Genomic DNA, 27,697 nt, shown 5'->3' with positions numbered 1-27,697 from the left:
ACATACAGCTTACTGAATTATTTTTCATTTTAAAGCAAATTTTACTAGCAGTACAGTATCTGTGAAACTCAATCGAGACATTGAAGTGTCTTTGAGAATGTTGCTTGTTATGACAGAGAGGAAGAGGATAATATCTTAATGTATCATCCAAGGCTATCAGTTGGTATGTGAAGACACTGCCTTTTTATGGAAATGGATTACTTTAGATTCTTTCAGAAGAATGCTTCTCTGTGTTATTCTCTTTTGCTTTCCTTTGCTAGAGTAGAACTGAATTGACATTTATAAACTTGTCTCACAAGTAATAACTCACTAACGTTTGTGGGAAAAGTTCAACACATACAAAGCAAACAGCATAACTTCCATGTACACATCACCCAGCTTCACAATGTCTTGTCTTGCTTCATTTATACCTTCCCCTCCACTCTCCACTTCCCACTCAATGTTTGAGTCTTTTCTTAAGGTAATGTTTACACAAATTGAAATGCACCAATCTTAACTGAATAAATGGATCCATCCATGTCACCCACACCTCTTTCAAGATATAGAATATTTCCATCATTCATTGGGAATCTTCTTAGTCATGTTTTCCAGCTTAATTTCAATAATTAGGTGGCAAAATCTTGGTCTTCTCTGGACACAACATGGAAAGGTAAACTGTAAAAAACCACCATGCCCTAGGCTCATTATGCTCACGTATGCTTATGTAAAGTGACATCATTAAGATTAATTTAACTAGGGGCGCCTGGGTGGCACAGCGGTTACGCGTCTGCCTTCGGCTCAGGGCGTGGTCCCGGCGTTGTGGGATCGAGCCCCACGTCAGGCTCCTCTGCTGTGAGCCTGCTTCTTCCTCTCCCACTCCCCTTGCTTGTGTTCCTTCTCTCTCTGGCTGTCTCTATCTCTGTNCTTTTAAAAAAAAAAAAAAACTTTAAAAAAAAAAAAAAAAAAAAAAAAAAAAGATTAACTAATTATTACCAGTAAGCTAAAATAATACTTTGATGAAACATTGTAAAGTGTATTAAACTTAATTTTATTTAGTTAGCTTATAATTATTACATAGCTGATCAAGCTGGTTTCCATTTTTATGCTATAAATGTTTGTTTTCCTTTCATTCCATTATAAATTTTTAAAATTATTTAAGTTCTTAATGTGAGAATCCACCAAAATCCTAGAGGAGAACACAAGAGAACCTCTTTGACCTCAGCTGCAACAACTTCTTCCTAGACATGTCTCCAAAGGTAAGGGAAACAAAACAAAAATGAACTATTGGGACTTCATCAAGATAAAAAGCTTTTGCACAGCAAAGGAAACAGGCAACAAAACCAAAAGACCTACAGAATGGGAGAAGATATTTGCAAAGTCTTATTGGATAAAGGTTAGTATCCAAGATCTATAAGGAACTTATCAAACTCAACACCCCCAAAATAAATAATCTAATCAAGAAATGGGCAGAAGACACAGACATTTCTCCAAGGAACACATACAAATGCTACCAGAAACGTGAAAAAATGCTCAACATCCCTCAGCATAAGGGAAATACAGATCAAAATCACAATGAGATACCACCTCACACCAGTCAGAATGGCTAAAACTAACAAGTCAGGAAATAACAAATGTTGGTGAAGATGTGAAGAAAGGAGAACCCTCTTACACTGCCGGTGGGAATGCAAGCTGGTGCAGTCACTCTGGAAAACAGTATGGACGTTCCTTAAAAAGTTGAAAATAGAGCTACCCTACAACCCAGCAATTGCTCTACTAGGTATTTACCCAAAGGATATAAACAGTGATCCGAAGGGGCACCTGCACCCCAATGTTTATAGCAACAACGTCCACAATAGCCAAACTATGGAAAGAACCCAGATGTCCATCAACAAATGAATGGATGTGGATAAAGAAAATGTAAAATGTATATATATACATATATATATAATGGAATATTACTCAGGCATCAAAAAAATGAAATCTTACCATTTGCATTGACATGAATGGAACTAGACGGTATTATGCTAAGTGAAATAAGTCAAATCAGAGAAAGACAATTTTTATATGATTTCACTCATATGTGGAATTTAAGAAATAAAACAGGATCATAGGGGAAGGGACGGAAAAATAATATAAGATAAATCGGAGAGGGAGACAAACCATATGAGACTTTTAACTATAGGAAACAAACTGAGGGTTGCTGGAGGGGAGATGGGTGGGGGGGTGGGGTAACTGGGTGATGGGCATTAAGGAGGGCACATGATGTAATGAGCACTGGGTGTTACAGGCAACTGATGAATCACTGAACTCTACCTCTGAAACTAATAATACACTATATGTATAATACACTAATTGAATTTAAATAAAATTTAAAAAAATTAAAAAAATAAAAATCCTTCAAGTTAACTAAAACTGAGAGACAAAGACTAACCTTTCTTCCAAATCTTCTTTAATTTTGTTATGAATCTCTTAAAATCTTATTTAATTTAGCTACATCCAAGGAAAAACAATAATTCAGGGAAAAGATGGAAATATGTAAGCAATGACTTAAAGAACCCTCTGAATTGATGGGAGAAATGATGCAGAAAAGTTTGAAAATATAAAGGATTTTTAGGGGTTCTTGGGTGGCTCAGGCAGTTAAGTTTCCAACTCTCGATTTCAGCTCAGCTCGTGATCTCAGGGTTGTGAGATCATTGAGCTCCGGGGCATGGCTCTGCGCTGGGCATGGAGCCTGCTTAAGATTTTCTCTCTCTGCCTTTCTCTCTGCGCCTTCCCCTCTAAAAAAAAAACCAACAAAGAACCAGCTTTTTATGTCATCGATTTTCTCTTTTATTTTTATTTTGTATTTCGTTGGTTTCTTCTATTATTTTTGTTATTTCCTTCCTCCTGCTTCTCCTCTTGCTTTGGGCTTATTTTACTGTACTTTTTCTAGATTCTTGAGGTGGGAGATTAGACAATTGATTTGAGACTTTTCCTTTTTTCTAGAATGTATGCATTTAGTGTTATTGATGTCCCTCTCTGTACTGCTTTAGCTTTGTCTTACAAATTTTAATTTGTTGTCATTCAGCTTGGTATTTTTTTATATCCCTTGAGACTTTGTCTTTGATCCAGGGATGACTTAGAAGTGTGTTGTTTAGTTCTTGAGTGTTTGAAGATTTTCCTGTTATTTTTATGTTATTGATTTTATAGTTTGATTCCATTGTGATTGGAGAACGCATATTGTATGATTTCAATTCTTGTAAATCAGTTGAAGTTTGTGTTATGGCCTTGTTTATGTAGTTTATCTTGTATATTTTCTGAAAGAATTTGGAAAGAATGTGTATTATAGTGTTTTTGGCTAGGAATTTCATAAATATGGATTAGATTCTGTTGGTTGATGGTGTTGTTTAGTTCTAAGTTCTTGCTGATTTTCTATCTAGTTGTTCTATCACTTGTTACGAGAGGGTGCTGAAGTATCCAACTTTGATCGTAGATTGAGTTTTCCTTTCACATCTGTCAGTTTTTGCTTCACATAATTTGCAACTTTGTTACTTGGTATATACATACTAAATATGTATGGAATACATAGGAATGCTTTGTCTTTCATCGTTATATAATTTCCTACTCTGTCACTTTCTTCCCCACTTTCTGGTCAACTCTCCCCTCTGAAGTCTACTTTATCTGACATTAGTATGGTCACTCCTGATATATTTTTATTAACATTTGCATAACATATTTCCCATCTTTTTACATTCAATCTGCCTATATCATTATATTTGAAGTGAAGTTTCTTGTAAGCAGCATACAGTTGGACATTTTTAACTCATTCTATCAATCTCTTTGCTTTAATTGGTTTGTTTAGACCATTTACATCTAATGTGATAACTGATGTTAGAGCATAAGCCTAACATTTTTTTTTGTTTTCTATTTGTTCTCTGTTTTTTTCTTTTTTTAAGATTTTATTTATTTTTATTTATTTGACAGAGAGAGACAGGTAGTGAGAGAGGGAACACAAGCCAGGGGAGTGGGAGAGGAAGAAGCAGGCTACCAGCAGAGGAGCCCGATGGGGGGCTCGATCCCAGAATGCCGGGATCACACCCTGAGCCGAAGGCAGACGCTTAACAACTGTGCCACCCAGGCACCCCACCTTTTTTTTTGTTTCTGTTTTCTCTTTCCTGCCTTCCTGTGGGTTATTAGAACATTTTTTAGAATTCCACTTTGATTTATCTATAGTGTTTTTTTAGTGTATCACATTGTGTAGCTTTTACATTGGTTGCTCCATACATAACTTATTACAGTTTACTGGTATTGTCATTTTACCAGTTCAAGAGTAGGGTAGAAAACTTACCTCCCTTTATATCTCTTTGCCATCCGCATTTATAATCATCTTAAAAATTTCCTCTCTATATACTTAGAACTATATCAGACATGATCAAATATAATTTGGGATTTAACCATCAAACATAATTTAGGAAACTCAAGAGAAGGAAAGTCTATCACATTTACCCATATTTTTTTTTACTGTGTTTTTCTTCTTTACTGATGTTCCAAGATGCCTTTTTTTAAAAGTAGGCTCCATGTCCAACATGCGGCTCGAACTTATAACCCTGAAATCAAGAGTTGCATGCTCTCACTGAGTCCCAAGATTCCTTTCTTTTTAATTGATTCCTTTCCATTCGGAGAATTTCCATCAGCCACTCTTTAGGGTAGGTGTACAAATTCTCTTCCTGAAGGGTATTTTCACTAGATATAGGATTCTAGGTTAACATTTTTTTTCTCTCAGCACTTGAAAAATATGTGTCCTTCTTTCTGACCTCTATGATTTTTGATGAGAAGTCTACTGTCATTCAAATTGTTATTGCTCTGTGAATAATGTGTCATTTCTCTTTCTGCTTTCAAAATTTTTTCCTTGCCTTTAGTTTTCAGAAATTTGACTACGATGTCTTTTGGTGTGGATTACCAAATATGATGTCATGAGGCTTTTCCCCTATGTTTTCAGCATGTTGCTCCTCTGCTGTGAAGTTGCCAGGATCCCCCTGCTTCCTGTAGCAACAAATATCAACACTTCTCCTAGAGGAAGAAATAGAAATACTCAAAGTACAGTGAGGGACTCACTTTAAAAAGAGATGGAGAAGAAAAACCAAAAATGTAAAATAAAAGAGAAATATAAGAAACATAGAGAAATAATTGAGAATGTTCAATATCTGACAAACACAATTCTCAGAGGAAAAAAACAGATAAAAATAGGAATACAGTTATTAAGGAAATAGTAGTAGAGATGAAATCATCCCAGATATGAAAAAGCATGAATTGTTAGAATATATAAGACATTAAATGACATACATAATACATATCAATGAAGTGTAAGAGAAAACTAAACGCATTTTCAGACATGCAGAGACAAGAGTTTATTTTTCATGCACCCTCTCAGGAATCCACTTGAGGATATACTGTAGCAAAGAGAGGGATTTTTTTTAAAAAGGAGATAAGTAATCTATCAATGGACTTAACTAGGAGAGGTATGAAGACAAGATGATAGTTTTGTCCACATTTAGAAATAATTTAGTCCATAAAGAAGCAGAAAGATAGAGGGCTTCAGGTAAGAAATATGGGAACCTGAATTATTGATTTAAAGATATTTGAGGATATAGTAAAGCCAACCGATGGAGTCTAAAATGGTGAATCTACTTGATCTTGATTCTAGGAACACTCTATTTTCAATGACACAGGAAACACAAGAATAGATCAAAGGAGCAGAAAACACAGTCCTTACCACTAAGTAATATGGCTCTGCAATGAACAATGTATTTTATTGTAGTTAAAAATATAACATAAAATTCACCATCATGACCATTTTTTGGTATACAGTTCAGCAGTGTTAAATATATTTACATTGTTGTGAAACAGATCTTCAGAACATTTTCATTTTGCAAATCTGAAACTCTATTCCCATTAAACAAAACTCCCCTTTTCCTCCTCCCCCCATCCTTGGTAACCACCATTCTAATTTCTGTTTGTATGAATTTAACAACTTTTAAATACATGATTTAAGTGGAATCATACAGTATTTGCCTTTTTGTGACGATCTTATTTCACTTAGAATAATGCCCTCAAAGTTCATCCATGCTGTAGCATGTGATAGGCTTCCCTTCATTTTTTAAGGCTGAATAATATTCCATTCTTTACATATATATATATATATATATACACACACACCACATTTTGTTTATTCATTCATCCATATGTGGGTATTTGGGTTGCTTACATCTCTTGCCAGTTGTGAATATGCTGCTATGAATATGGGTGCACAAATATCTCCTTGAGACCCTGCTTTCAATTCCTTTATTTTATTTTTTTAAAGATTTTTTTATTTATTTATTTGACAGAGATAGACAGCCAGCAAGAGAGGGAACACAAGCAGGGGGAGTGGGAGACGAAGAAGCAGGCTCCCAGCGGAGGAGCCTGATGTGGGACTCGATCCCAGAACGCCGGGATCACACCCTGAGCTGAAGGCAGACGCCTAAGGACTGCGCTACCCAGGTGCCCCACTGCGCTCCCCAGGCGCCCCTCAATTCCTTTAGATATACACCCCGGAATGAGATTTCTGGATCATATAGAAGTTCTCTTTTAAATTTTTTGAGGAGCCTCCATACTGTTTTTTTAGCAGTTGCACCATTTTACAATCTCACCAACAGTGCAGCACAAAGGTACAAGTTTCTCCACAACCTTGTGAACACTTGCTATTTCCTGGTTTTGATAGCAGTCATCCTCGTGTGTGAGGTAATACCTCATTGTGGTTTGGATTTCCATTTCTCTGATGATTAGTGATGTTGAGCATTTTTTCATATTTTGTTGGTCATCTGCACATCATCTTTGGAGAAATGTCGATTCAAGTACTTTGTTCATTTTTTTAGTGAGGTTACTTGATATTTTGTTGTTTCTGTTGGGTTGTAGGAGTTCTTAAATGTTATGGACAATAACCCCTTATCAGACAAAAGATTTGCAAATATTTTCTCCCATTCCATAGGTTGCCTTTTCACTGTTGACTGTGTTCTTTGATGCATAAAACTTTTTAAGTTTGATGTAGTGTCATTCGTCTATTTTTGCCTTTGTTGCTTTGGTGTCATATCCAAGAAATCATCGCCAAATTCAATGTCATGAAGCTTTTCTCTTGTGCTTTCTTCTAGGAATTTTATAGTGCAATGAATATTTTGAGAAAGAGAAAATCAGCTTCTTATAAATAGGAACTGGCCTAGCACTCACAAATAGGCCATGATCTTCTCCTGTTGAATATAAACAACTTCACAGAATGACATCATGAAAGATCATTGTGATAAAATAGAACAAAACCATAATAAGACGATATCATGATCATGCTTGAGCAGAGACAAAAACAAGTAAAAACAAACAAAAAAAATGACCAAAGTCCTCTGTCCTGGCTTATTATAATGAATGCTGATTTAAAAAAAAAAACAATTACAGCTTTAACCTCACTTTGTTCTTCTCACCTCCTAAATAAAATTCAATGAGAGACCCTATAAGAGTATTACTGCCATTCACTAAAAGCATCCAATACCAGGGCTACTTCCTTGAACCCTATGCAAAATCACCTAACACAAGCCTAAAACCTATAGCTCCTTTCTAAGGCACTATTACTAAGGTGACCCATGCTCTCCCTGGGTGTGCAGTCTCCCTCATTCCAACAAGTCAATAAACCCAACTTTGTTCTGATTCAGTGTGTTCCTGGTGATCTTTGGCTGCAGGGCATTCATAATTTATATGTCATTAAAGGTGAATTTTTAATATTGGTTTTCAGACAACGGATCTACAGACAAAAGGGGAAATTCTTGGCTATGGTTGTAGAGTAAAAAATATCATTAGCCTTGACAAAAGTAAAAGTTAATTTGATAGAGGTCTGAAAGTTTAAGGGAGAAAGAGGTAAGAGAAAAAAATAAGAATTGTATTCTATTCTGTCATACAAGTAAATACAAAGGAACTGTTGTTAGTACAATAATCAATGAAAGGTTTCAGTTTGTGCAGGGAAGTATTGGAAAATAGTGACACAGCCAATGTGAAGGATGGATGAGAGAAGTTTTAAGTGTGCTAGGTACTAAAGAACAGCAGAAAATTGAGGAAATTATTTAGTTTATTTTAAAAAGTTACAAACATGTTCTTTAGTAGAAAAGAAATGAATATAAAAAGAACTAGAAATAAAAGGTTTAAAAGTACTTTCCAATGGGATAAAATGAAAAACAAATAATACCAAGTGTTGGCAAAAATGTGGAGGAACTGGTACATCCAGACCGTACTGATAGCAGTGTAAATTGGTTCCACCAGTTTGGAAAACTATTTGGAAGTATCTACTAAAAGTGACCATGTACTTTGTAAATGAGCCACAATTTCACTCCTAGGTATATGCCAACATAAAGGCACATACCTGTTTGCCATAGGACATGTATGAGAATGTTCAAAGCAGTATTATTCAGTCAAACCTTGCACCAACCCAAATATCCATCTACAGTAGGATGGGCAATAAATTGTGAAATAGTCACACAATGGAGTACTATACAGCAACGAGAATAAAAAGCTAAAGTTAAAAGCAATATCATGGACAAATTTCATAAACATAATGTTCAGCGAAAGAAGCCCAACACAGAACAGTTCATACTCTACTATTCCATTGATATAAATTCAAAACAGGTAAACTAAAACATAGTATTGGCAATCAGGATTATTTCTTATACTTGGGCTGGTAATGACTTTAAGAGGTAATTTGTGTGGCACCTGAAATGCTAGCAATGTTTCATTTCTTCATCAAGATACTGGTACCAAGTATGTTCACTTTCTGAAAATACACTGAGCCAATGTTAGGATTTGTTCCTTTTTCTGCGTGTATAATTCAATAAAAAAATGTTTGTTTAAAAAAATGTTTGCCAGTATGGATCAGAACTAGGAAAGAAGAGTAGAAGATTAAAACATAGAAGATAGAAAACATTACAAAGAGTAGACATAAAAAGCATTTACATATTTATTTGAGAGAGAGAGCAGGGGGGTGAGAAGGGACAGAGGGAGAGAGAGAGAGAAAATTTGAAGCTGACTCCCTTGAGCCCAGAGCCCCACACAGGCGGATCCCCACCCTGAGATCAAGACCTGAGCCAAAATCATGAGTTAGACGCTCAACCCTCGGAGCCACCCAGGTGCCCAGAATATTGTTGCCTTTTGTCAGGTTTTCTCACATATTATCATGTGCCTGTATTTCTTTGAAAACAAAATAAAATTATGCAAAAACATTTTTATTTTTGCTATTTAGCATCAAAAAACACTTCGAGTGTGATGAAACAACGGACAGAATACAGAGCAAAACAATACTTGATTTCATTAAAATATCGCACCCTAATACCCAGGAGCAAACATTTCAGAAAAATCAAGAGCATGCATAGATTTGAAGTGGCACTGGGTAAACAGATGCAACGACGAATAATTCAGTTTTTCAAAACTAGACGAGATAAAGTTTATCAAAGGATAAATTAGCTACAAAAGGGAAATCATACCTGAGGGTAGGGTTTTTCTCCACGACGCTCTCATACTCGGTATTTGGGGAAATTAGAGATAAATGGCCAAACACAAGACATTACCATCAGATCCCCCTAATTGAATCCAAAGCTATTCCGGAAGGTGGCGTTTCCCTCTATTTCTTCGACAGCGCCATGGGGCGGAAATTTGGGGATAATAGGCTTCAAGAACTTGAACTCGCCGGTCCCTGAGCCTCCCCTCAGACACACCTCATACTGGTAGCTGTGGGACAGGGTCCCCGTGCCGCTGACGTCCACCAGGTGGCCCGCAAACGGGCCCTCGGGCACCGCGCAGCCGCCCCCCGACGCCGCCCGGCTCCTCCTGCACAGCCGCACCGCCACGAACACCAGCACCGACACCAGGAAGAGCGACGACACCGACGCCAAGGCGATGACCAAGTAGACGGTGAGCGGGTCGGCCCGGGCCTCGGCCGCCGCCACGTCCGGCAGCGGCAGGTAGGGCTGCGAGAAGCCGTCCACCAGCAGCACGTGCAGCGTGACGCTGGCCGACAGCGGCGGCTCGCCATTGTCCTTGACCAGCACCAGCAGCCTGTGCTTGACGGCGTCGCGCTCGCTCAGCAGCCGGGCCGTGCGCACCTCGCCGTTGTGCGCCCACACGCCGAACAGCCCGGGCTCCGTGGCCTTGAGCAGCTGGTACGACAGCCAGGCGTTCTGGCCCGAGTCGCCGTCCACCGCCACCACCTTGGTCACCAGGTAGCCCGCCTCGGCCGCCCTGGGCACCAGCTCGGTGCAGGGCGCCGAGCCGTTCTGCAGCGGGTACAGCACGAAGGGCGCGTTGTCGTTGTCGTCCACCACCAGCACGCGCACCAGCGCCTGGCTGCTGAGCGCGGGCGAGCCGCGGTCGGCCGCGCGCACGCCGAACTCGAACGCCTGCAGCGCCTCGTAATCCAGCGCCCTGAGCGCGAACAGCTGCCCGTTGTCCGCGTTGATGGACACCAGCGAGGCCAGGGGCAGGTGCGGGTCGTGGGGCGGCAGCAGCAGCGAGTAGGTGACCTGGGCGTTGGCGCCCGCGTCTCTGTCGGTGGCGCTCACGCTGCCGATGTGCAGGGCGGGGCTGTTGTTCTCGCGGACCCGCAGGGTGTAGGAGCTTTGGCTGAAGGCGGGGGCGTTGTCGTTGACGTCGGACACCGTCACGGTTGAGTTGGGTTTTCAGCCTGGGGGTCCCCAGGTCGGTGACGGTGATGGTGATGTTGTACTCGGCCTGGGTCTCTCTGTCGAGTGGTCTCTCTGTAACTAGGGTGTAAAAGTTCTTGAATGTGGGTTTCAGGAGAAAGGGGAGATCGTTCTGGATGGAGCAAACCATCCTACCGTTGTCCCCGGAGTCTGGATCAGAAACACTGAAAACAGCCACTACGGTCTCTGGTGAGTTTTCTGGGGTAGAGCTTGCGAGCGTCGACATGGTAAGTTCAGGGGCGTTGTCATTCACATCCACAACCTCTATAGCTACAGTGCATTTTCCTGAAAGGCCCCCGCCGTCTGTGCCTGCAATTTCCACATTATAGTATCGAGTTGCCTCGAAATCCAATGCCTTTTTCAGACGAATTTCTCCTGTATTTTCATCTATTACAAATGGTTGAGTAACTTCATCGCCTTGGAATAGAGTGTAGACTACATTCCCGTATGTTCCTGAATCTAAATCTTGGGCAGAGACAGCGACAACTAAGGAGTTTAGGGGGCTGTTCTCGGGGACCTGTACCTCATAGAGGGACTGTAAAAACTGAGGGGCGTTATCATTGATGTCCACGACTTCAATGCGGACTACAGTGGTGCCTGACCTGGGCGGAGTCCCACCATCCAGCGCCGTGAGGGTTAAACTGAGCTCGGACTGCTCCTCCCGATCCAGCGCTCTGTCCAGCATGAGCTCTGGGTATATTCTGCCATCTCCGCGATTACGGGTGACAACGTGAAAATGGGAGCTGGGGCTGATTGTGTAGTTCTGCACAGTGTTGATACCTACGTCCAAGTCCTGAGCTATTTTCAAAGGAAATGTGGTCCCTGGCTGAATGCTCTCTGGGATTTTTAGGGGCATTTCCTTCTCTAGGAACTCTGGGGAATGGTCATTTATATCCGTAAGCTGCAGATCAGCCTGAAAAAACTGCACAGGGTTTTCCAGTAATAACTGGAAATATAGTACACAGGGATCTGTCGCCCCGCACAGCACCTCCCGGTCTAGTTTTTCATACAGCAGCAAATTCCCGGTTTCTATATCCAGCTGCAAGACCTCTTTGTTTCCTTTGTAATGGATTCGCGCGCCCCGAGTCCCTAGCTCCCCCACCCTGAGCCCAAGGTCTTTCGCCAGGTTGGCCACAAAGGAGCCACTTTCTGTTTCTTCTGGCATGGAATACCTAATCGCATCAGAGCCAGCCTCCCACAAAAGCAACAATATAGCAAGAAAGATAACTTGCCTTTTCTGTGGCGTTTTTGCTAGCGCAGTCTCCATTGTTCAGACCCAATTCAAGAAGGTGCAGTTTCTTCAACTCTGTATACAATCAACCCAGATGATTTGGCTAAATAACCTCGATTTAGATATTTCTGACTGACTTGCCCTAGAACGATGTCCCCTCTGAAGATATCTGCCCCTAGATCTTACTAAAATGCTTCCTTCTTTTAAGAAGCACTCCTCCTTCTGATTCCCAGCTTAATGGCGTCCGGGACAGCCACAGAGCCTTTCATTCATACTGCTAGCCTGCAGCGCCACCAGGCGTTCTTATTTACTATGGCATGTAGTATTTGCCATTTCATTCCAAATTATCACCGGTATACTATCAAAGTTCTCTTAAGTTACAGAAGTGCGCCCGATCGTATCTCCAGTTCTTAGGCATTGGAAATTCTAAAGAAATATTTGTTGAGTTAACTTTCAGTGCAATAATACTTTTCAGAACAAACTAAATGATATATTAGTGTTCTTCATAAAATACATTTTGAGAAGAAACCTATTGTCGGGTTTCTTGATTACATTCAAGAAATAAGTGACACCTGATGTTTACAAAAGTTTACCATTTTACAAAAGTTATTTTTATTTTTAAATATAACATATCAGAAAGGGTACAAGTGATAAGTGTACAACTCAATACATTTTCAGGAAGTGAACACACTCCTGTAAGTAGAAACTAGACTAAAAAACTAAAATGTTACCAAAACCGTAGAAGCTCCCTTCTGTTTTTGTTTGGTAATTACTCTTTCCCCTAAAGGTAAGCATGCTTCTTATATTTATTATCACAGATTTTTTTTCTTTTTTTTTTTTTGAACTTTTATACAAATGGACTTATGTAGTATTTCTCTTTTATGTTTGGCTTCTTTTACTCGACATTTTGTTTTTAAAAATTCATCTGTTATGTATTGTCCTGATTTATTTTATTCTCAGTGCTTTATATTATTCTGTTGTATGACTGTACTACTATGTATCTATTCTCCAGGTGATGCACACTGGGGTTTTCCAGTTTGGGGATTTGTTGGATAATGCTGTTACCGACATTCTTGTTCTTGTCTTTTGGTTTCTATGTGACCATTTATGTTGAATATATTCCTAGGAGTTAGACTTCTATGTGCGAAGATGTGCATGTATATTTAGCTTTAACAGATATTGCAAAAGTTTACAAATGTGGTTTTACTGAAACCAGCAAAAAAGTGACAGTTCCAGTTGCTCCATGTCCTTGTCAACATTTGACACTGTCTTTTAATTTTAACCGCTCTGATGGGTGTGTAGTGATACTATATTGTAACTTTAATTAGCATCTTCCTGATTAATTAAATTGAGCACTTTTTTCACATGTTTAATGGCCGTTAGGGTATATTCTTGTGAAGTACTTGTCTTTTGTTTCTCTTTCTATTTACGGTATTTGATTTTTTCCCCATCAATCATTAGAAGTTCCTTATATATCTTGAGTATAAATGCTTTTTCAGAAGTATGTATTGCAAATATCTTCTCCCACTCTATGGCTTGCATTTCACCTCTCTTCTGCTATCTTTGATGAACAAAACTTCTTACTGTTAGTCTAATTTATCAATATTTTTCATTTATGGTTAGGGCTTGTGTTCTCTTTAAATCTTTGCATATATCCCCAGATCATGAAAATATTCTTGTATATTTTTTAAATCAGTTGCTTTGCTTTTCACATTTAGAGCAATAATCTTCTTGAATTTGATTTTTTCATGTGAATGAGGTTAGGGTTACATTATTTTTTCATAAAAATATCCAAATGACTTTGCACTATCTACTGAAAAGAAGCTCCATTCCGTATTGTTTCTGAAGTGTCATTTTGTTGTAAGCTAGGTGACCATAGGTCTGTTCAAGACCCTTTCTTCAATTTTTCTCTTCATTTATCCTGCAATACGATATTGTCTTAATAACTATATCTTTATAATAGGCTTTATTATCTGATAGGTAAATCCTCCACTTTTGGGGGGCTTACTATTTATATATGACAAATACCCACATCCAAGATCCTTTCCAGAAGTTCTTTGAAACGACTTCAGCATTGGCCAGTTTGAGGATGGAGTCATCTGACTCACCCATTCTGGGAATGGCCCCGCAGATGGCATAGGTTTTAAACTGGCATTGAACCTGCCTGTCATCTTCTCAACCTTGGCCACGTTCATCTGGGTGGATGTGTGGTCCTTGGCGCTGACGATGCGGTTGCTGGCGGAGCGTTTCCGCGGTACGTAGAGGTGCAGGAACCGCCAGGGGTGTGAGCACAGAAAGAAGTCCTCCACTTTTATTCTTTTTCTTCAAGATGGTTTTGGTTCTTATTATCCCTTTGTATTTCTATATAAATTTTAGATTTGGCTTGTTGATTTTCACAAAGAAATCTGCTGAAATTTTGTTTAGAATTTTATTCCATCTATAGATTGTTTGGGGAGAATTGCCATATTACCAACATCGAGTCTTCCAATTATTGAAAATTATATATCCCTCTATTTTAGGTCTTTAATTTTTCTCAATATTTTATAGTTTTTCAGTATATAAGTCATACACACGTTGTTAGATTTGTTTCTAGACATGTGGTATTTTTTTAACTATTGTAAATTATATTCAAAATCTTAAATTTTATGATTTTTGTTGTTACCAGAAATACAATTTATATTTGTATGCTACTTTATATCCAGTGGAATTGCTAACTTATTAATCCTAATCATCAATAGATTCCTTATCACTTTTTATATCTAAAGTCATGTCATTTTTTTAAAAAGACATTCTTATTTCTCCCCTTTCAATCATTGTGCCTTTTATCTTTTCTTTGCCTTATTCCACTGGTTAGGATGTATGGTATAATACTGAAGTGAAATAGTAAAGGCAGGCATCCTTATCTCATTCTTGTTAACTAAGGGAAACTTCAATGATTTACCATTAAAGATAATTTTTCCTGTAGGTTTTAAAATACAGTTGAATGTTCCCTTCTATTTTGAATTTGCTGAATACCATGAATGTGGGCTGAATTTTATCAAAGGACTTTTTCTGTATTCACTGAGATAATCATATTTTTCTTCATCTGTCCATGTAACTAATTATATTAATTTTCAAATATTAAATTGGATTTGCATCCTTAAAATAACACATTTTCTCATAATTTATTATTTCCCTTTCATATATTTCTGAATTTTATTTGCTGATATTTTGTTTAGAATTTTCCCGTCTATGTTTATAAATGCGATTGGCCTCTGCTTTTCCTCTCTTATAATGTCTTATTCAGGTTTGGATGTCATAACCCACTGAAGTTATGCTAGCACTGAAATGATTTGAGAAACATTTCCTATTTTTCTATTCTCTGAAAGAGCCTGCAAAAACTGGTGTTAGTTCTTCTATAAGTATTTTGGAAGAATTCACAAGTGTGAATTGGACTGGAAAGGTTTCTTTAATAACAAGTTTAATTTACTTAGTAGATATGCCTAATCAGATTTTATATATCTTCTTGTTTCAGTTTTAGTATATTGTGTTTTTCAAAGATGTTTTCCATTTTACATAAATTGTCAAATTTATTGGCATAAAGTTATTCATAAAATCCCTTTTTATTTTTTTAATGTCTGTGAGATTGGTAGTGATGTTCCTTTTCATTCCTGATATTGATAGTTTGTGTTTTATTCTTTCTTGATTAGTTTTACCTAGATGGTTTTTTAAAAAGATTTTATTTATTTATTTATTTATTTATTTATTTATTTATTTATTTATTTTTGAGAGAGAGGAGAGAGAGGGGAGGGGCAGAGAGAGGGGAGGGGCAGAGGGAGAGGGAGAAAGAGAAAGAATCTAAAGCAGACTAGGGGTTGAGCATAATGACCGCAAGATTATGACCTGAGCCAAAACCAAGAGTCCAACTCTTAACCAACTGAGCTACCCAGGTGCCTCATAAGAATTTTTAATTGTATTAATCATTACAAAGAGCTAACTTTCAGTTTTGTTGATTTTCTGTGTTATTTGTCATCTATTTATGTTTATATATGTTTTCTTCCTTATTTGTATTTGTTATTTTTCTAGCTTCTTCAGAGGAACTCTTGGATTAGTGATTTTTAATATTTCTTTTCTAGCATGCACATTTAAAGTTTTTAAATTTCCTTCTAAGACCTGTTTTGATGCAGCAAATCTTAATATTTACCCAGTTCAAAATAAATGGAAATTTCTGCTATGACATCTTCTTTAACCCATGGATTATATTATTTACTTTTGAAGCATTTGGGGATTTCTTATTATATTTTTATTTTAAACTATATTTAAATTTATTTCATTTAATTTCATTTTATTTCACTTCAAGTAGGCTCCACATCTAGCATGGAGCCAACATGGGGCTTGAACTCACAACTGCGAGATCAAGACCTGAGCTGAAATCAAGAGTAAGACACTTAACTGACTGAGCCACCCACATGCCCCTTAGTTACATTTTTAATTCTGTCTTAATTCCACTGTCAAAAAGCATACTCTGAGTCTTTTCAATTCTTTTAAAATTTTTGATGTTTGTCTTTGACCCAGAATGTGGATAATTTTGATATCTTTCATATGCACATAAAATATTGTGTATTCTCCAGTATTCTGTGTATGTCAGTTTATTCCAATATGATTATTGTCTTGCTCAGATTTTGGATATTCTTGGTATTTGTATGTTTGTGTGTATATGTCTTCTTTTTCTACCAGGAATCAAGAGAGTTGCATTAAGTCTACTATGACCATGGATTTGTGTATTTTTCATTTATATTCTCTCAGTTTAACTTCTGTATTTTGTAATTATCTTATGGGAATATATTCAGTCTTAGAACTGGCATAATGCTGGTAGATTTACATCTTTATCATTACAAAACATCTCTTTTATCTCTATGCATGCAATGCATCTTTCCTCAAAGTCTCTTTGTGTTATATGAGTACAGCTACACTAGGTTTATTTTGGTTAGTGTCTGTATTGTACCTTTTCCTATTTTTTTTAAACTTTCAACCTTTTTGTTATATCTCACACAAACACACATTTATATGATACCATATACAATAGTTGGGATATTCTTATACCTACTCTGAAAATTTCCTTTTATTTTTTTAAAGATTTCATTTATTCATTTGACAGAGATAGAGACAGCCAGTGAGAGAGGGAACACAAGCAGGGGGAGTGGGAGAGGAAGAAGCAGGCCTCCAGCGGAGGAGCCTGATGTGGGGATCGATCCCAGAATGCTGGGATCATGCCCTGAGCCAAAGGCAGATGCCCAATGACTGAGCCACCCAGGCGCCCCTACTCTGAAAAATTTCAGTTGTATAATGGGATCATTTAATCTAATCACAATTAATGTAATATTTGATAATTCTCTATTTATACTTACCATCTACTTTTTAAATTTGTCCTTAAAGTTTCATTCTTTTTTGGATTATTCATATATTTGTTATTTTTCATTTTCCTTCAATTAGTTTTTTAGTTAATCTCATAGTAATTATCCTACAGATTAAAGCATGCATCTTTGATCTAGAAGAGTCTAATATAATTTTTTTTAATTTTACTGCTTCCATGATAATTCCTAGAACTCATTAACTGTATTTATACCATCTTCCTTGTACATTATTGTCATGAATTTAAATTTTATATATATACAAAGTCCTTTAAGAAACTTCTATTTTTGCCTTCTATAGCCAATATTAATTTATATTTACCCTTCCTGTTACTCTTCATTTTTTCCTGCAAGCCTGATTCCTTTAGGACTGTTCTCCCTCTGCCCAGTGAATTCCACTAAAAGTATTTCTTTTAGTGCAAATATGACTATGTTTAATTCCTTTGGTTTTCATTTGTTTGAAAGCTGTATTTTTGAAATATATATTTTCTGGTAATATAAGAGTGCTAGTCTGTTTTAAAGGCATCATTTCCTTGTCTTTTGGTTTCATGATTTATGTGGAAAAGTCTGCTATTTTATTGTTGCTCCCTTAAGAGTAATGTATCATTTTTTGATGGTTGCTTTTAAGGTTTTCTCTTTGACTCTGGTCTTCAGCATCTTTCCTATGATATGTCTAGGTGTACTTTGTATTTTATTTCTTCTCATTGGGTCTCCCCAAGCATCTTAAGTGGTGAAGGATTTTCACAAATTTTGGAAAATTCTTGGCCATTATCTCTTCAAACATTGCTTATTCTCTATTACTAATATCTCCTCTCCTTTTAGGATTACAATCATATGTATGTTAGAGTTTTTCATTATATCCCACATGTCACTAATGTTCTTTTCTGTATTTTTCATTATTTTTTCCTATGCTTCTATTTGGATATTTTATATTGGCTTGTCTTGCATTCATTAATCCTGTATTCCTTTATGTCTACTAAGCTATAAACTACCTAAATAGTTTTTAATTTCAGATTTTATTTCTTTCAGTTCTATAATGAATTTCCATTTTAAATTTCAATTCTCTGGTGAAATTCTCTTTTATTTCTTTTCTCTATTCTTTATTTGTAACCTATTAGTCATACTTATTTTAACATCACTGTCAGTAAGTTTTAGTATCTGTTTCTTCTTTGGGTCATTTGTATTGCCTGTTTTTTTCCTCTAGGTTTTATTCATGTCAACCAGTTTTTTTGTATGTGTGCCTAGTAGTTTTTAATTGAATGCAGAATATTTACGTAAAAAGCTGTCCAGGATCCAGATGATATTATCTTTTTCCAAAAAGAGTTCACCTTTTCAACTCTGTTAACTTGATAGAGTCATGTCTCATCTAATTTCCTTAATCCAAACAGGCTCTGTGCTTAGTCAAGGTGCTTTGCAGTCCTGATAAGCACCTAATTCTCTAGAATTATCAGTTGAGAACTTAGTGTATTTTCCACAGTCCCTTCTCATGACAGGTTTTAAACCCTAGTCTTTATGTATCAAGACTATCAAAACTGACTCTGCTATTCAGAGATTTTTTTACTTAGACTTTTAGTCTTCTTCCCTGGACTGTCCCTGGGTTTGACTACTATCTTGAGGGGAAAAATTGGCCATGAGCTTGACTCTTCCAGTCTGCAAAGGCTACTGAAGTTGCTCTAGCCCATAGCAGGAGCCTTGTGTCTGTTCCAAGACTTAGCAAATTTCCGCAGGTCAAACTGCAGAAGTCAGTTCACAACTCCAAGAAATCTTAGCCCTTTGAGTTCTTTTTATATTATCTGCTGTCTGTTGCTCCAAACAGATAATTTCTGAATTTTAACAAGTTTTTATACTGTTAGGTAATCCATCCATTCTACCTGGAAGGAGACTTCTACCAAATAACTACATAACTTTTAACCTTCAGTAAAAGTTCTGCCCCCAAAGCAGCATATGTTCAACTCACTATGTGCTGTGCCTAAAATAAGATGATCCATGTGTTATGGTAAGGAATGGTCTGTGCTTTATGAATACACACAGTAATCAATAAAATAATACACAAAGTAATTCACAAATTTACACAGAAATTCATAAAGGTGGTTTTGGGTGTTTATTTGGCCAGTCTCACTTGGGCAATTATACAAACTGGCCTTTTCTGATATAAACAAAAAAAAGAGAACTTGGATTTTCATAATGTTGCAATGTACTGGTGAAAACTTCAATCAGATTTCTTATCACATATAAAAGCTATTCATTTAAATTGCTAATAAATGGAGTAGTCATTAAAGTTGACTACCATATTTTTGTCTAAATATACTTGTGTTTAATTTTGTTCTCATTTTTATCACTTTCTCATTTCAATTTTTATTTTATTTTTTTTAAGATTTTATTTATCTATGTGACATAGATAGACAGCCAGCGAGAGAGGGAACACAGCAGGGGGAGTGGGAGAGGAAGAAGCAGGCTCCCAGCCAAGGAGCCTGATGTGGGGCTCGATCCCATAACGCCGGGATCACGCCCTGAGCCGAAGGCAGACGCTTAACGACTGCACTACCCAGGCGCCCCCCTCATTTCAATTTTTAGACTGAAGACTAAAAATTATGTTTCAAGAATAACTTAACCAGTAATTTTCCTTTTTATGTCATTATTATATCCTTAGGGAAAAAAAGTAATTTAGGGTTAAGTACAAATAATTAAATGCCAGTATGATCCTTGATATTTAAAAATAAATATTTAGATTATAAAGCAAGCTCTTCAATTGATCACATTGTGTCAAAAGTTCAACTAAGAGGTTTTACACTTATATCCTATTGTCCAAAATGACAACATAATGCTTATTTCTTATAAATGAAAGTTTAGCATAATTGATAAAGTAAATTTACATAAAACACCTCAAAGCTACATTGAACAGAAGATAACTTGGACATCAAAAATAAAACATTATTTTGTTGATAAAGGATGTTCATGTCTGCAAAGTAATTTAAAGTGAAAACCTCCTATCACCCAATAACCTTGAATAGACCTGAATGGAATAACCGAAACTCAGAAGAAATTCTCTGACTCTTTTGAAAAGTGGGGAGAAGCTGCAAGAAAACCAAAACAAACATACACATTAAATTTCACTTGAACTTCTATTTATAGGGCAAAAGGAAGGACAAGGAAGATATGATATCCTTCATATCTTGAATCCTTTGAAAGGATTTAAGGTTCATTTAAGGTATGAAATTGCTTTAAAGGATTTTATCAAGCAGTGATTTAGTTTTGGTTAGTGAGCATGATGCCAAATGATAGATTTTCAATAATTACTTATAAATGAAAATAATTTTTTAAATTTAGTATTAGTGTTTACAGAACACATACAGTATGCTAGGTAAGTAGCAATCAAAATTTTTTTTAAATTCTAGCATGTATGGTGTTCACATTAGGAAGTCACAATTGTAGTGTTTTAATATTTTAATCAAAGTGCATGTTCCTGTACAATTTCAGAGAAACACGTAGGTTAAGTTACATGCTCATGGCTTTCCAGGGGCATAGCCTGGAGGACAGTCAAAAAGTCCTACGTAGCTAAAAGAATTTCAAACACTCTAAAGATAAAGGTGATGGTAAAGACAAACACCACAAATACATAGAAATGCAAAATTACATAAAAGCTTTAAGACAGCAAGGAGTTGATGTAAATAAAAATTTCTTCTTAAACTACTTGAGTAATTTATAGTTATGGACAGATTAATCATGAGGAAAAGGTCAAATATGGAGAATATACATACTCCATAATCAGTGTAAGTGAAAATGCTAAGTCCAATGAATATTAATAAAAGAAGGGAAATTTAGCACAATCAGGGACATGCATAGGTTTGGAATAGAGATATACATATTTAGACAACAGAATTTCTTAAAAGAAAGGCATTGTAAAGGGAGTTAGGTTTGTCAAAATTAAGGAGAGGCTGACTTAACCAAATACACTCTTTAACTGAATACAAAGCTATTCCTGCAGTTGGGGTTTTTTTCAATTTCTCTCTCAATGTCCTCAATCAAGAGATTGGGAAATACTGGCTTCAAGAATTTGAACTCACCAGTCCTAGGAACTCCCGTCAGACGCATGTCATACTGGTAGCTGTGGGACAGGGTCCCCGTGCCGCTGACGTCCACCAGGTGGCCCGCAAACGGGCCCTCGGGCACCGCGCAGCCGCCCCCCGACGCCGCCCGGCTCCTCCTGCACAGCCGCACCGCCACGAACACCAGCACCGACACCAGGAAGAGCGACGACACCGACGCCAAGGCGATGACCAAGTAGACGGTGAGCGGGTCGGCCCGGGCCTCGGCCGCCGCCACGTCCGGCAGCGGCAGGTAGGGCTGCGAGAAGCCGTCCACCAGCAGCACGTGCAGCGTGACGCTGGCCGACAGCGGCGGCTCGCCATTGTCCTTGACCAGCACCAGCAGCCTGTGCTTGACGGCGTCGCGCTCGCTCAGCAGCCGGGCCGTGCGCACCTCGCCGTTGTGCGCCCACACGCCGAACAGCCCGGGCTCCGTGGCCTTGAGCAGCTGGTACGACAGCCAGGCGTTCTGGCCCGAGTCGCCGTCCACCGCCACCACCTTGGTCACCAGGTAGCCCGCCTCGGCCGCCCTGGGCACCAGCTCGGTGCAGGGCGCCGAGCCGTTCTGCAGCGGGTACAGCACGAAGGGCGCGTTGTCGTTGTCGTCCACCACCAGCACGCGCACCAGCGCCTGGCTGCTGAGCGCGGGCGAGCCGCGGTCGGCCGCGCGCACGCCGAACTCGAACGCCTGCAGCGCCTCGTAATCCAGCGCCCTGAGCGCGAACAGCTGCCCGTTGTCCGCGTTGATGGACACCAGCGAGGCCAGGGGCAGGTGCGGGTCGTGGGGCGGCAGCAGCAGCGAGTAGGTGACCTGGGCGTTGGCGCCCGCGTCTCTGTCGGTGGCGCTCACGCTGCCGATGTGCAGGGCGGGGCTGTTGTTCTCGCGGACCCGCAGGGTGTAGGAGCTTTGGCTGAAGGCGGGGGCGTTGTCGTACGTCGGACACCGTCACGCTTAAGTTGTGCTGGGTTTTCAGCCTGGGGGTCCCCAGGTCGGTGACGGTGATGGTGATGTTGTACTCGGCCTGGCTTTCTCTGTCGAGGGGGCTTTCTGTTACCAGGGTGTAGAAATTCTTGAAAGTCGGTTTCAGAAGGAATGGCAGATTATCTGGTATAGAGCAAATCATCTTTCCATTGTCTCCAGAGTCTCGATCTCGAATTCTGAAGATAGAGACTACAGTCTCAGGAGCATTTTCTGGTACGGAGCTGGTGAGTGAAGATATGGTAAGTTCAGGGGCGTTGTCGTTCACATCCACCACATCTATGACGACGGTGCATTTTCCAGAAAGGCCTCCCCCGTCTATAGCTTCAATTTCCACGTGGTAAGATTTAATTTGTTCAAAATCCAGTTTCTTTGTCAGTCGGATTTCTCCTGTGACTTCATTTATTGAGAAAGTTTGTTTAATTTCATCTGATGCCTGGAACAAGCCATAGGAAACACTCCCGAAGTTTCCATCATCTACATCTCTAGCGGAGACACTAAGTACTGGGGAGCCTAGTGGGCTGTTTTCCAAGACCCGCACCTTATACGGGGTGTGCACAAACTCCGGAGCATTGTCATTGACGTCCATGATCAGGATCCGCACTGTGGTGGTGCCAGACTTAGGTGGAGACCCACCATCCAGCGCAGTGAGGGTTAAGCTGAACTCAGGCCGCTCCTCTCGATCCAGCGCTTTGTCCTGCACCAAATCTGGGTATTTCTTGCCGTCACTATGATTTCGAGTCAGAACATGAAAATGAGAATTGGGGCTGATAGTGTATTTTTGAAGACCATTGCTGCCCACATCCAAATCCTGAGCTAATTTCAAGGGAAACAGAGTCCCTGGCTGGCTGTTTTCCGGTATTTTCAAGAGCATTTCCCCAGTTGGGAATACCGGGGAGTGGTCATTTACGTCCTGGATTGATAATTCGCCTTCAAAAAATTGAACCGGCTTTTCTAGGAACACTTGGAAATGCAGTACACACGGTTCAGTAGGGCCACATAGCTCTTCCCTGTCTAGTTTCTCCCTCAAAAGCAAATCTCCAGTCTGACGATCCAGCTGCAAGCACTGCTTGTCATCGTCAGACACCACCCGGGCTGACCGGGAGGCCAGGTCCCTGATTCCCAGGCCCAGATCCTTGGTCAGATGGGCTACAAAGGAGCCACTCTCTGTTTCTTCCATTACAGAATAACGAATAGGCTCAGCAAGAGCCGGAGACAAGAACGCCATCAAAATAAAGACCATCACTTGCCTGTTTGGTTGAATTCTCTCTAGCGTCTCCATGTTGGAGACCCGGTGCTTACATCCAATCCCTTCTGGCACCCACAGAGGTATTAAATTATGATTTCTTGTTTGGTAGAGTCCTCAAAAAGTTGCCTTTAATCTTAAAATTCGTTTAGTATACCGCAGTCCAAACTCGCTGGTAACCCAGCACGGCTGACAAAGCTCCTCTCGTGTATTTTTGATTCCTTTTGCAACAAAGGAATACGCGAGCTTTTTAGGGCTCTGTATTCACAACCTTAGCCTGCAGCGCCACCCTGCGTCTTGATTGAGAAATTAATATTCTCACGTCAAAGCATATTTTGGAAGTGTCCAAAGGCAAGCTATTTTTTAAAGTGTATAGAACTTTCACAAAATTTTAATTCCATTAACTTGCATAATTTATAAGGTTACTTCCTCATATTGCATGAGCTACAGTAACTGTGAGCGCAAATCAGGAGGATACCCTGGTCTCCCCACACTCTAATTAGTGGAACTTCAAAGAACTCCATTTCCCCTTTATGTAGTCTAACCAGGGGAGATAAATTCTTATAAAATTATAAATCATAATAGTTAATATTTGTTTATTTCCAAGTATGTGAGGAATTTATGATGATGCAAAGTTTGTTAAGGTGCTCGCTATCACATGGTCTCAGGGAGACTATTTTTCAAAGAAACTTTCTCTGTCCCTACGCTGCTATACAAACAGTAGTATAGTTGAATGAAGAGGCATCTTGCTTTGTTATGAGTCCTTTTACAGTGTAAACCCGCATTAAATTTAGAAGGAAATCAAACATATTAGAGTCAGATTCTTAGACCTGGAGAGCAAATGCAAGGGGTTTTACAGACAAGGAAACTGAAGCTCAGAGGGTGATAAGGACTTGATTAATGGGCTATTATCAGAATAATATAAAAACAAAATCAAGTAAGTAAAAATCATAAAATTTTGTTAAAGTAAAGGCTTTAAGCTTAAACTTATTTAGAGCAAGTTTACTTCTTACTGCATTCATCCTTTGTATCCCAGATACCATATTCTTCAACCAGCTGATTTGGGCAAAATAAGAAGCCCTGATTTAAAGCATTTTAATTTGTGAGCAAAGGGTGCCTCAGGCCTTGTCTATTCATATATCATAAAGAGGAGAGACTTATTTATAAAATGGATTCCAGCACAGTGTTCAGCCATTGTGATCACCCTGATATAGTAAGTTAACTGAGATACAGTTAAGCAGATTCTCGGTTACAATTAGTATATTGAGTGTATTGAGTAGAGTACCATTTATCTTGGCACATACAGGATTTCCCCTCTTTAAATATCTTGCTATTTTATTTAATTACTTAGTTAACTTAATAAATTATAATTCATGTTGAATGAATTATTTTAAAAGCATTAATATTTAAATTCTGAGAGTGACAGAAAGTATAGAAAAATATTTTTTAAAGATTTTATTTTATTTATTTTTTTAAAGATTTTATTTATTTATTTGATAGAGACAGCCAGCGAGAGAGGGAATACAAGCACAGAGAGTGGGAGAGGAAGAGGCAGGCTCCCAGGGGAGGAGCCCGATGTGGGGCTCGATCCCAGAACACTGGGATCACGCCCTGAGCGGAAGGCAGACGCTTAACAACTAAGCCACCCAGGCACCCCAGAAAAAATATTCTTGAAAGAAGCTTGGATTATGGTAGTCATTAAAGAATGTCAAACAAATAAATTAATCCATTCTAATGATCATGTTTCTATTTATATATGAAGATTACTGCCAGATCATATATTCAGCCATGAACATGTCTGAAAATAAACAGAATTCTCAAAGTATAATACATGCTAAGTACTATTCAATTAAATTTACTTTGATTTTAGTTCTAGTAATTAATTCCTATAAGAGTCATAGCAATGGCAATAATAACATTAATACACTTTAGAATTCTTTCACATTTAAGGCAAATCAGAGGTAAATACAATATATATGACCATTAAGTGAAATAAAAAATGATAAAACACTGAAAAGAGCAAAAGGCAAAAATATTATTTTAGATATAAATGGAAAACAAATACCCTGGGCAAAACAAAAGAGCAAACTGTTTATAATATAATAACCAAGCTCTAGTTAGATTCAAGTTGAAGTGTTCAAAACAAAACTTAAACTACATTTTGTTTATTTATTCCTATATGTTGACATTGAAATAATGTTGCAAATCAGTTCTTTTCAGTTTTTTTGTCAACCCAAAGCAAATGAAATTTAGATAATATTAATGCATATGTGCAATTATATGCTAGATATTATTCTAAGCATTTCCACATATTAGTTCATTTTATCCCCCAACAATCCTACAAGGTAGACACTCTTATTAGCCACGTTTTATAGATGAAGAAATTGAGGCATAGAGAGTTTAAATAACCTGCCCATAATCACACATCATATGAAATGGTAAAGCTAGGATTCACACCGTTACAGTGTGGCTCCAGAATCTATTCTCTTACCCACATAAGTGGAATTGGAGAAGTGAACAACTTTTTAGATAATTTAGATCCAAACTTCAGCCTTGCCTTGGTTACAGAGATATCACAGGTGATATATTTGTGTTCAAGTTTGCAATTAATATAAGAACTTTTAAAATGGTCTGTCTGCCTTTAGAGATAGATACCAGCAAAAACAGGTGCTTACACAACTTAGAAATTGGAAGGGAAACTGGTAGTGTTTTGTTGAGATCATTAATTAGGTAAAAAAAAAAAAGAGTGATATATATCATGAATTCCCTGTAGCCTTGATTACTGAAGAAAAAGATACCTATGTATGGATCTTTTGAAATGTTATTAGGGTATAAAGTTAAAAACAAGAAAGACAACCTAAGAGGGCAGTCTTACATCATGGATTATTCCCCCCAAAAAAACTGCTAAACTTAGAAAAAATATCTATTATGTTGTACCTGCATGGAGGAAGAGTTAATGATATCAAGGATGATCACCTGAAAAACCATTCTATTCCAGTTGGGAAAGTTGCATTTTCCATTCTGAAGGACTCATATGACTACAATTTACACAATTTTCACCAGACCTGAAGCATGACATTCAAAGCATTTTTTCCATGTTGAATATACAAAGAGAGAGATAGTTTTGATTCCTCCCTGGTGTAATATAAGCAAGAATTTTAAATTTCCTTGAAGAAAAAATAAAAATCATTTTAAAGGAATTTGAATACAAGTAGACCAGAAGTTCAAAATGCAAAGTCCATACTCTGAAGTTTTGAATATTCTCACTTGTTTAAAAAAAAGTGAATGAATGTTTTTTAAACCTCATGATGACTTGAGGGCTGTTTTGTTCTTAATGTGAAGAGGGATAGTAGAGGGAAATTAAACTAATTGTTGAGAGAAAGATTAATTGGTGAAATAGGAATTAGATTTTAACTAGTATTTTTAGCTCCTTAAATCACACTTCAATAGTATTATTTCAAAATATTAAACTAACATTAACAATTGGTTCATATTGATGGCGTGTGGATTTTGTCAGAAATTCTTACAAATTTTTGAGTTCTTCTACTAGATAGATAAATTAGATACATCAGGCTGGCCATTTGAGTGAAATAACTATAAAGCAAACAATACTGCTCACTGGTGAAAGCAAACTAAAATGTAATATCAGTTAAAATTCCAAACTAAACCTGTAAGATATTTTTAAAAATCACATTTATTGGGACACCTGGGGGCTCATTCGGTGAGCATCCAACTCTTGATTTCGGCTCAGCTCATGATCTCAGGGTCCTGAGTCTGAGCCCAGCACTGGGCTCCATGCTAAGTGTGCAGCCAGCTTAAGATTCTCTCTCCCCTCTCCCTCTGCTGCTCCCTGTTCACAGTCTCGTGTTCACTCTCTCCAATAAATAATAAATAAATAAATAAATAAATAAATAAATAAATAAATAAATCACCTTTATTGAAATGCAAATTTTGAAAGGAGATATCTGAATGATGAGAATTTGGCTAAAGAAATTTATGATGGCATCTAAGATAATTTCTAATAATTTCTTGTAGAACATTC

The 27,697-nt window shown here is 38.0% G+C and overlaps 2 protein-coding genes across 2 annotated transcripts; both read right to left on the bottom strand.

Moving 5' to 3' along the window:
* Nucleotides 1-9,123: 9,123 nt before the first annotated feature.
* On the bottom strand, nt 9,124-15,480 carry LOC100468799 (protocadherin beta-5). The gene is given in 2 exon segments (XM_034656138.1): nt 9,124-10,686; nt 10,688-15,480. Coding segments are annotated over 2 exon segments (2,385 nt in total). The 5' UTR covers nt 11,992-15,480; the 3' UTR covers nt 9,124-9,605.
* Nucleotides 15,481-20,192: 4,712 nt separating this feature from the next.
* On the bottom strand, nt 20,193-23,874 carry LOC100469050 (protocadherin beta-4). The gene is given in 2 exon segments (XM_002912555.4): nt 20,193-22,362; nt 22,364-23,874. Coding segments are annotated over 2 exon segments (2,388 nt in total). The 5' UTR covers nt 23,692-23,874; the 3' UTR covers nt 20,193-21,302.
* Nucleotides 23,875-27,697: the final 3,823 nt, after the last annotated feature.

This window comes from Ailuropoda melanoleuca, chromosome 3, assembly GCF_002007445.2.
Source record: "Ailuropoda melanoleuca isolate Jingjing chromosome 3, ASM200744v2, whole genome shotgun sequence".
Lineage (NCBI taxonomy): Eukaryota > Metazoa > Chordata > Mammalia > Carnivora > Ursidae > Ailuropoda > Ailuropoda melanoleuca.
Note: the sequence above shows the minus strand (reverse complement) of the source record. Positions and strands in the feature narration are given on the sequence as shown.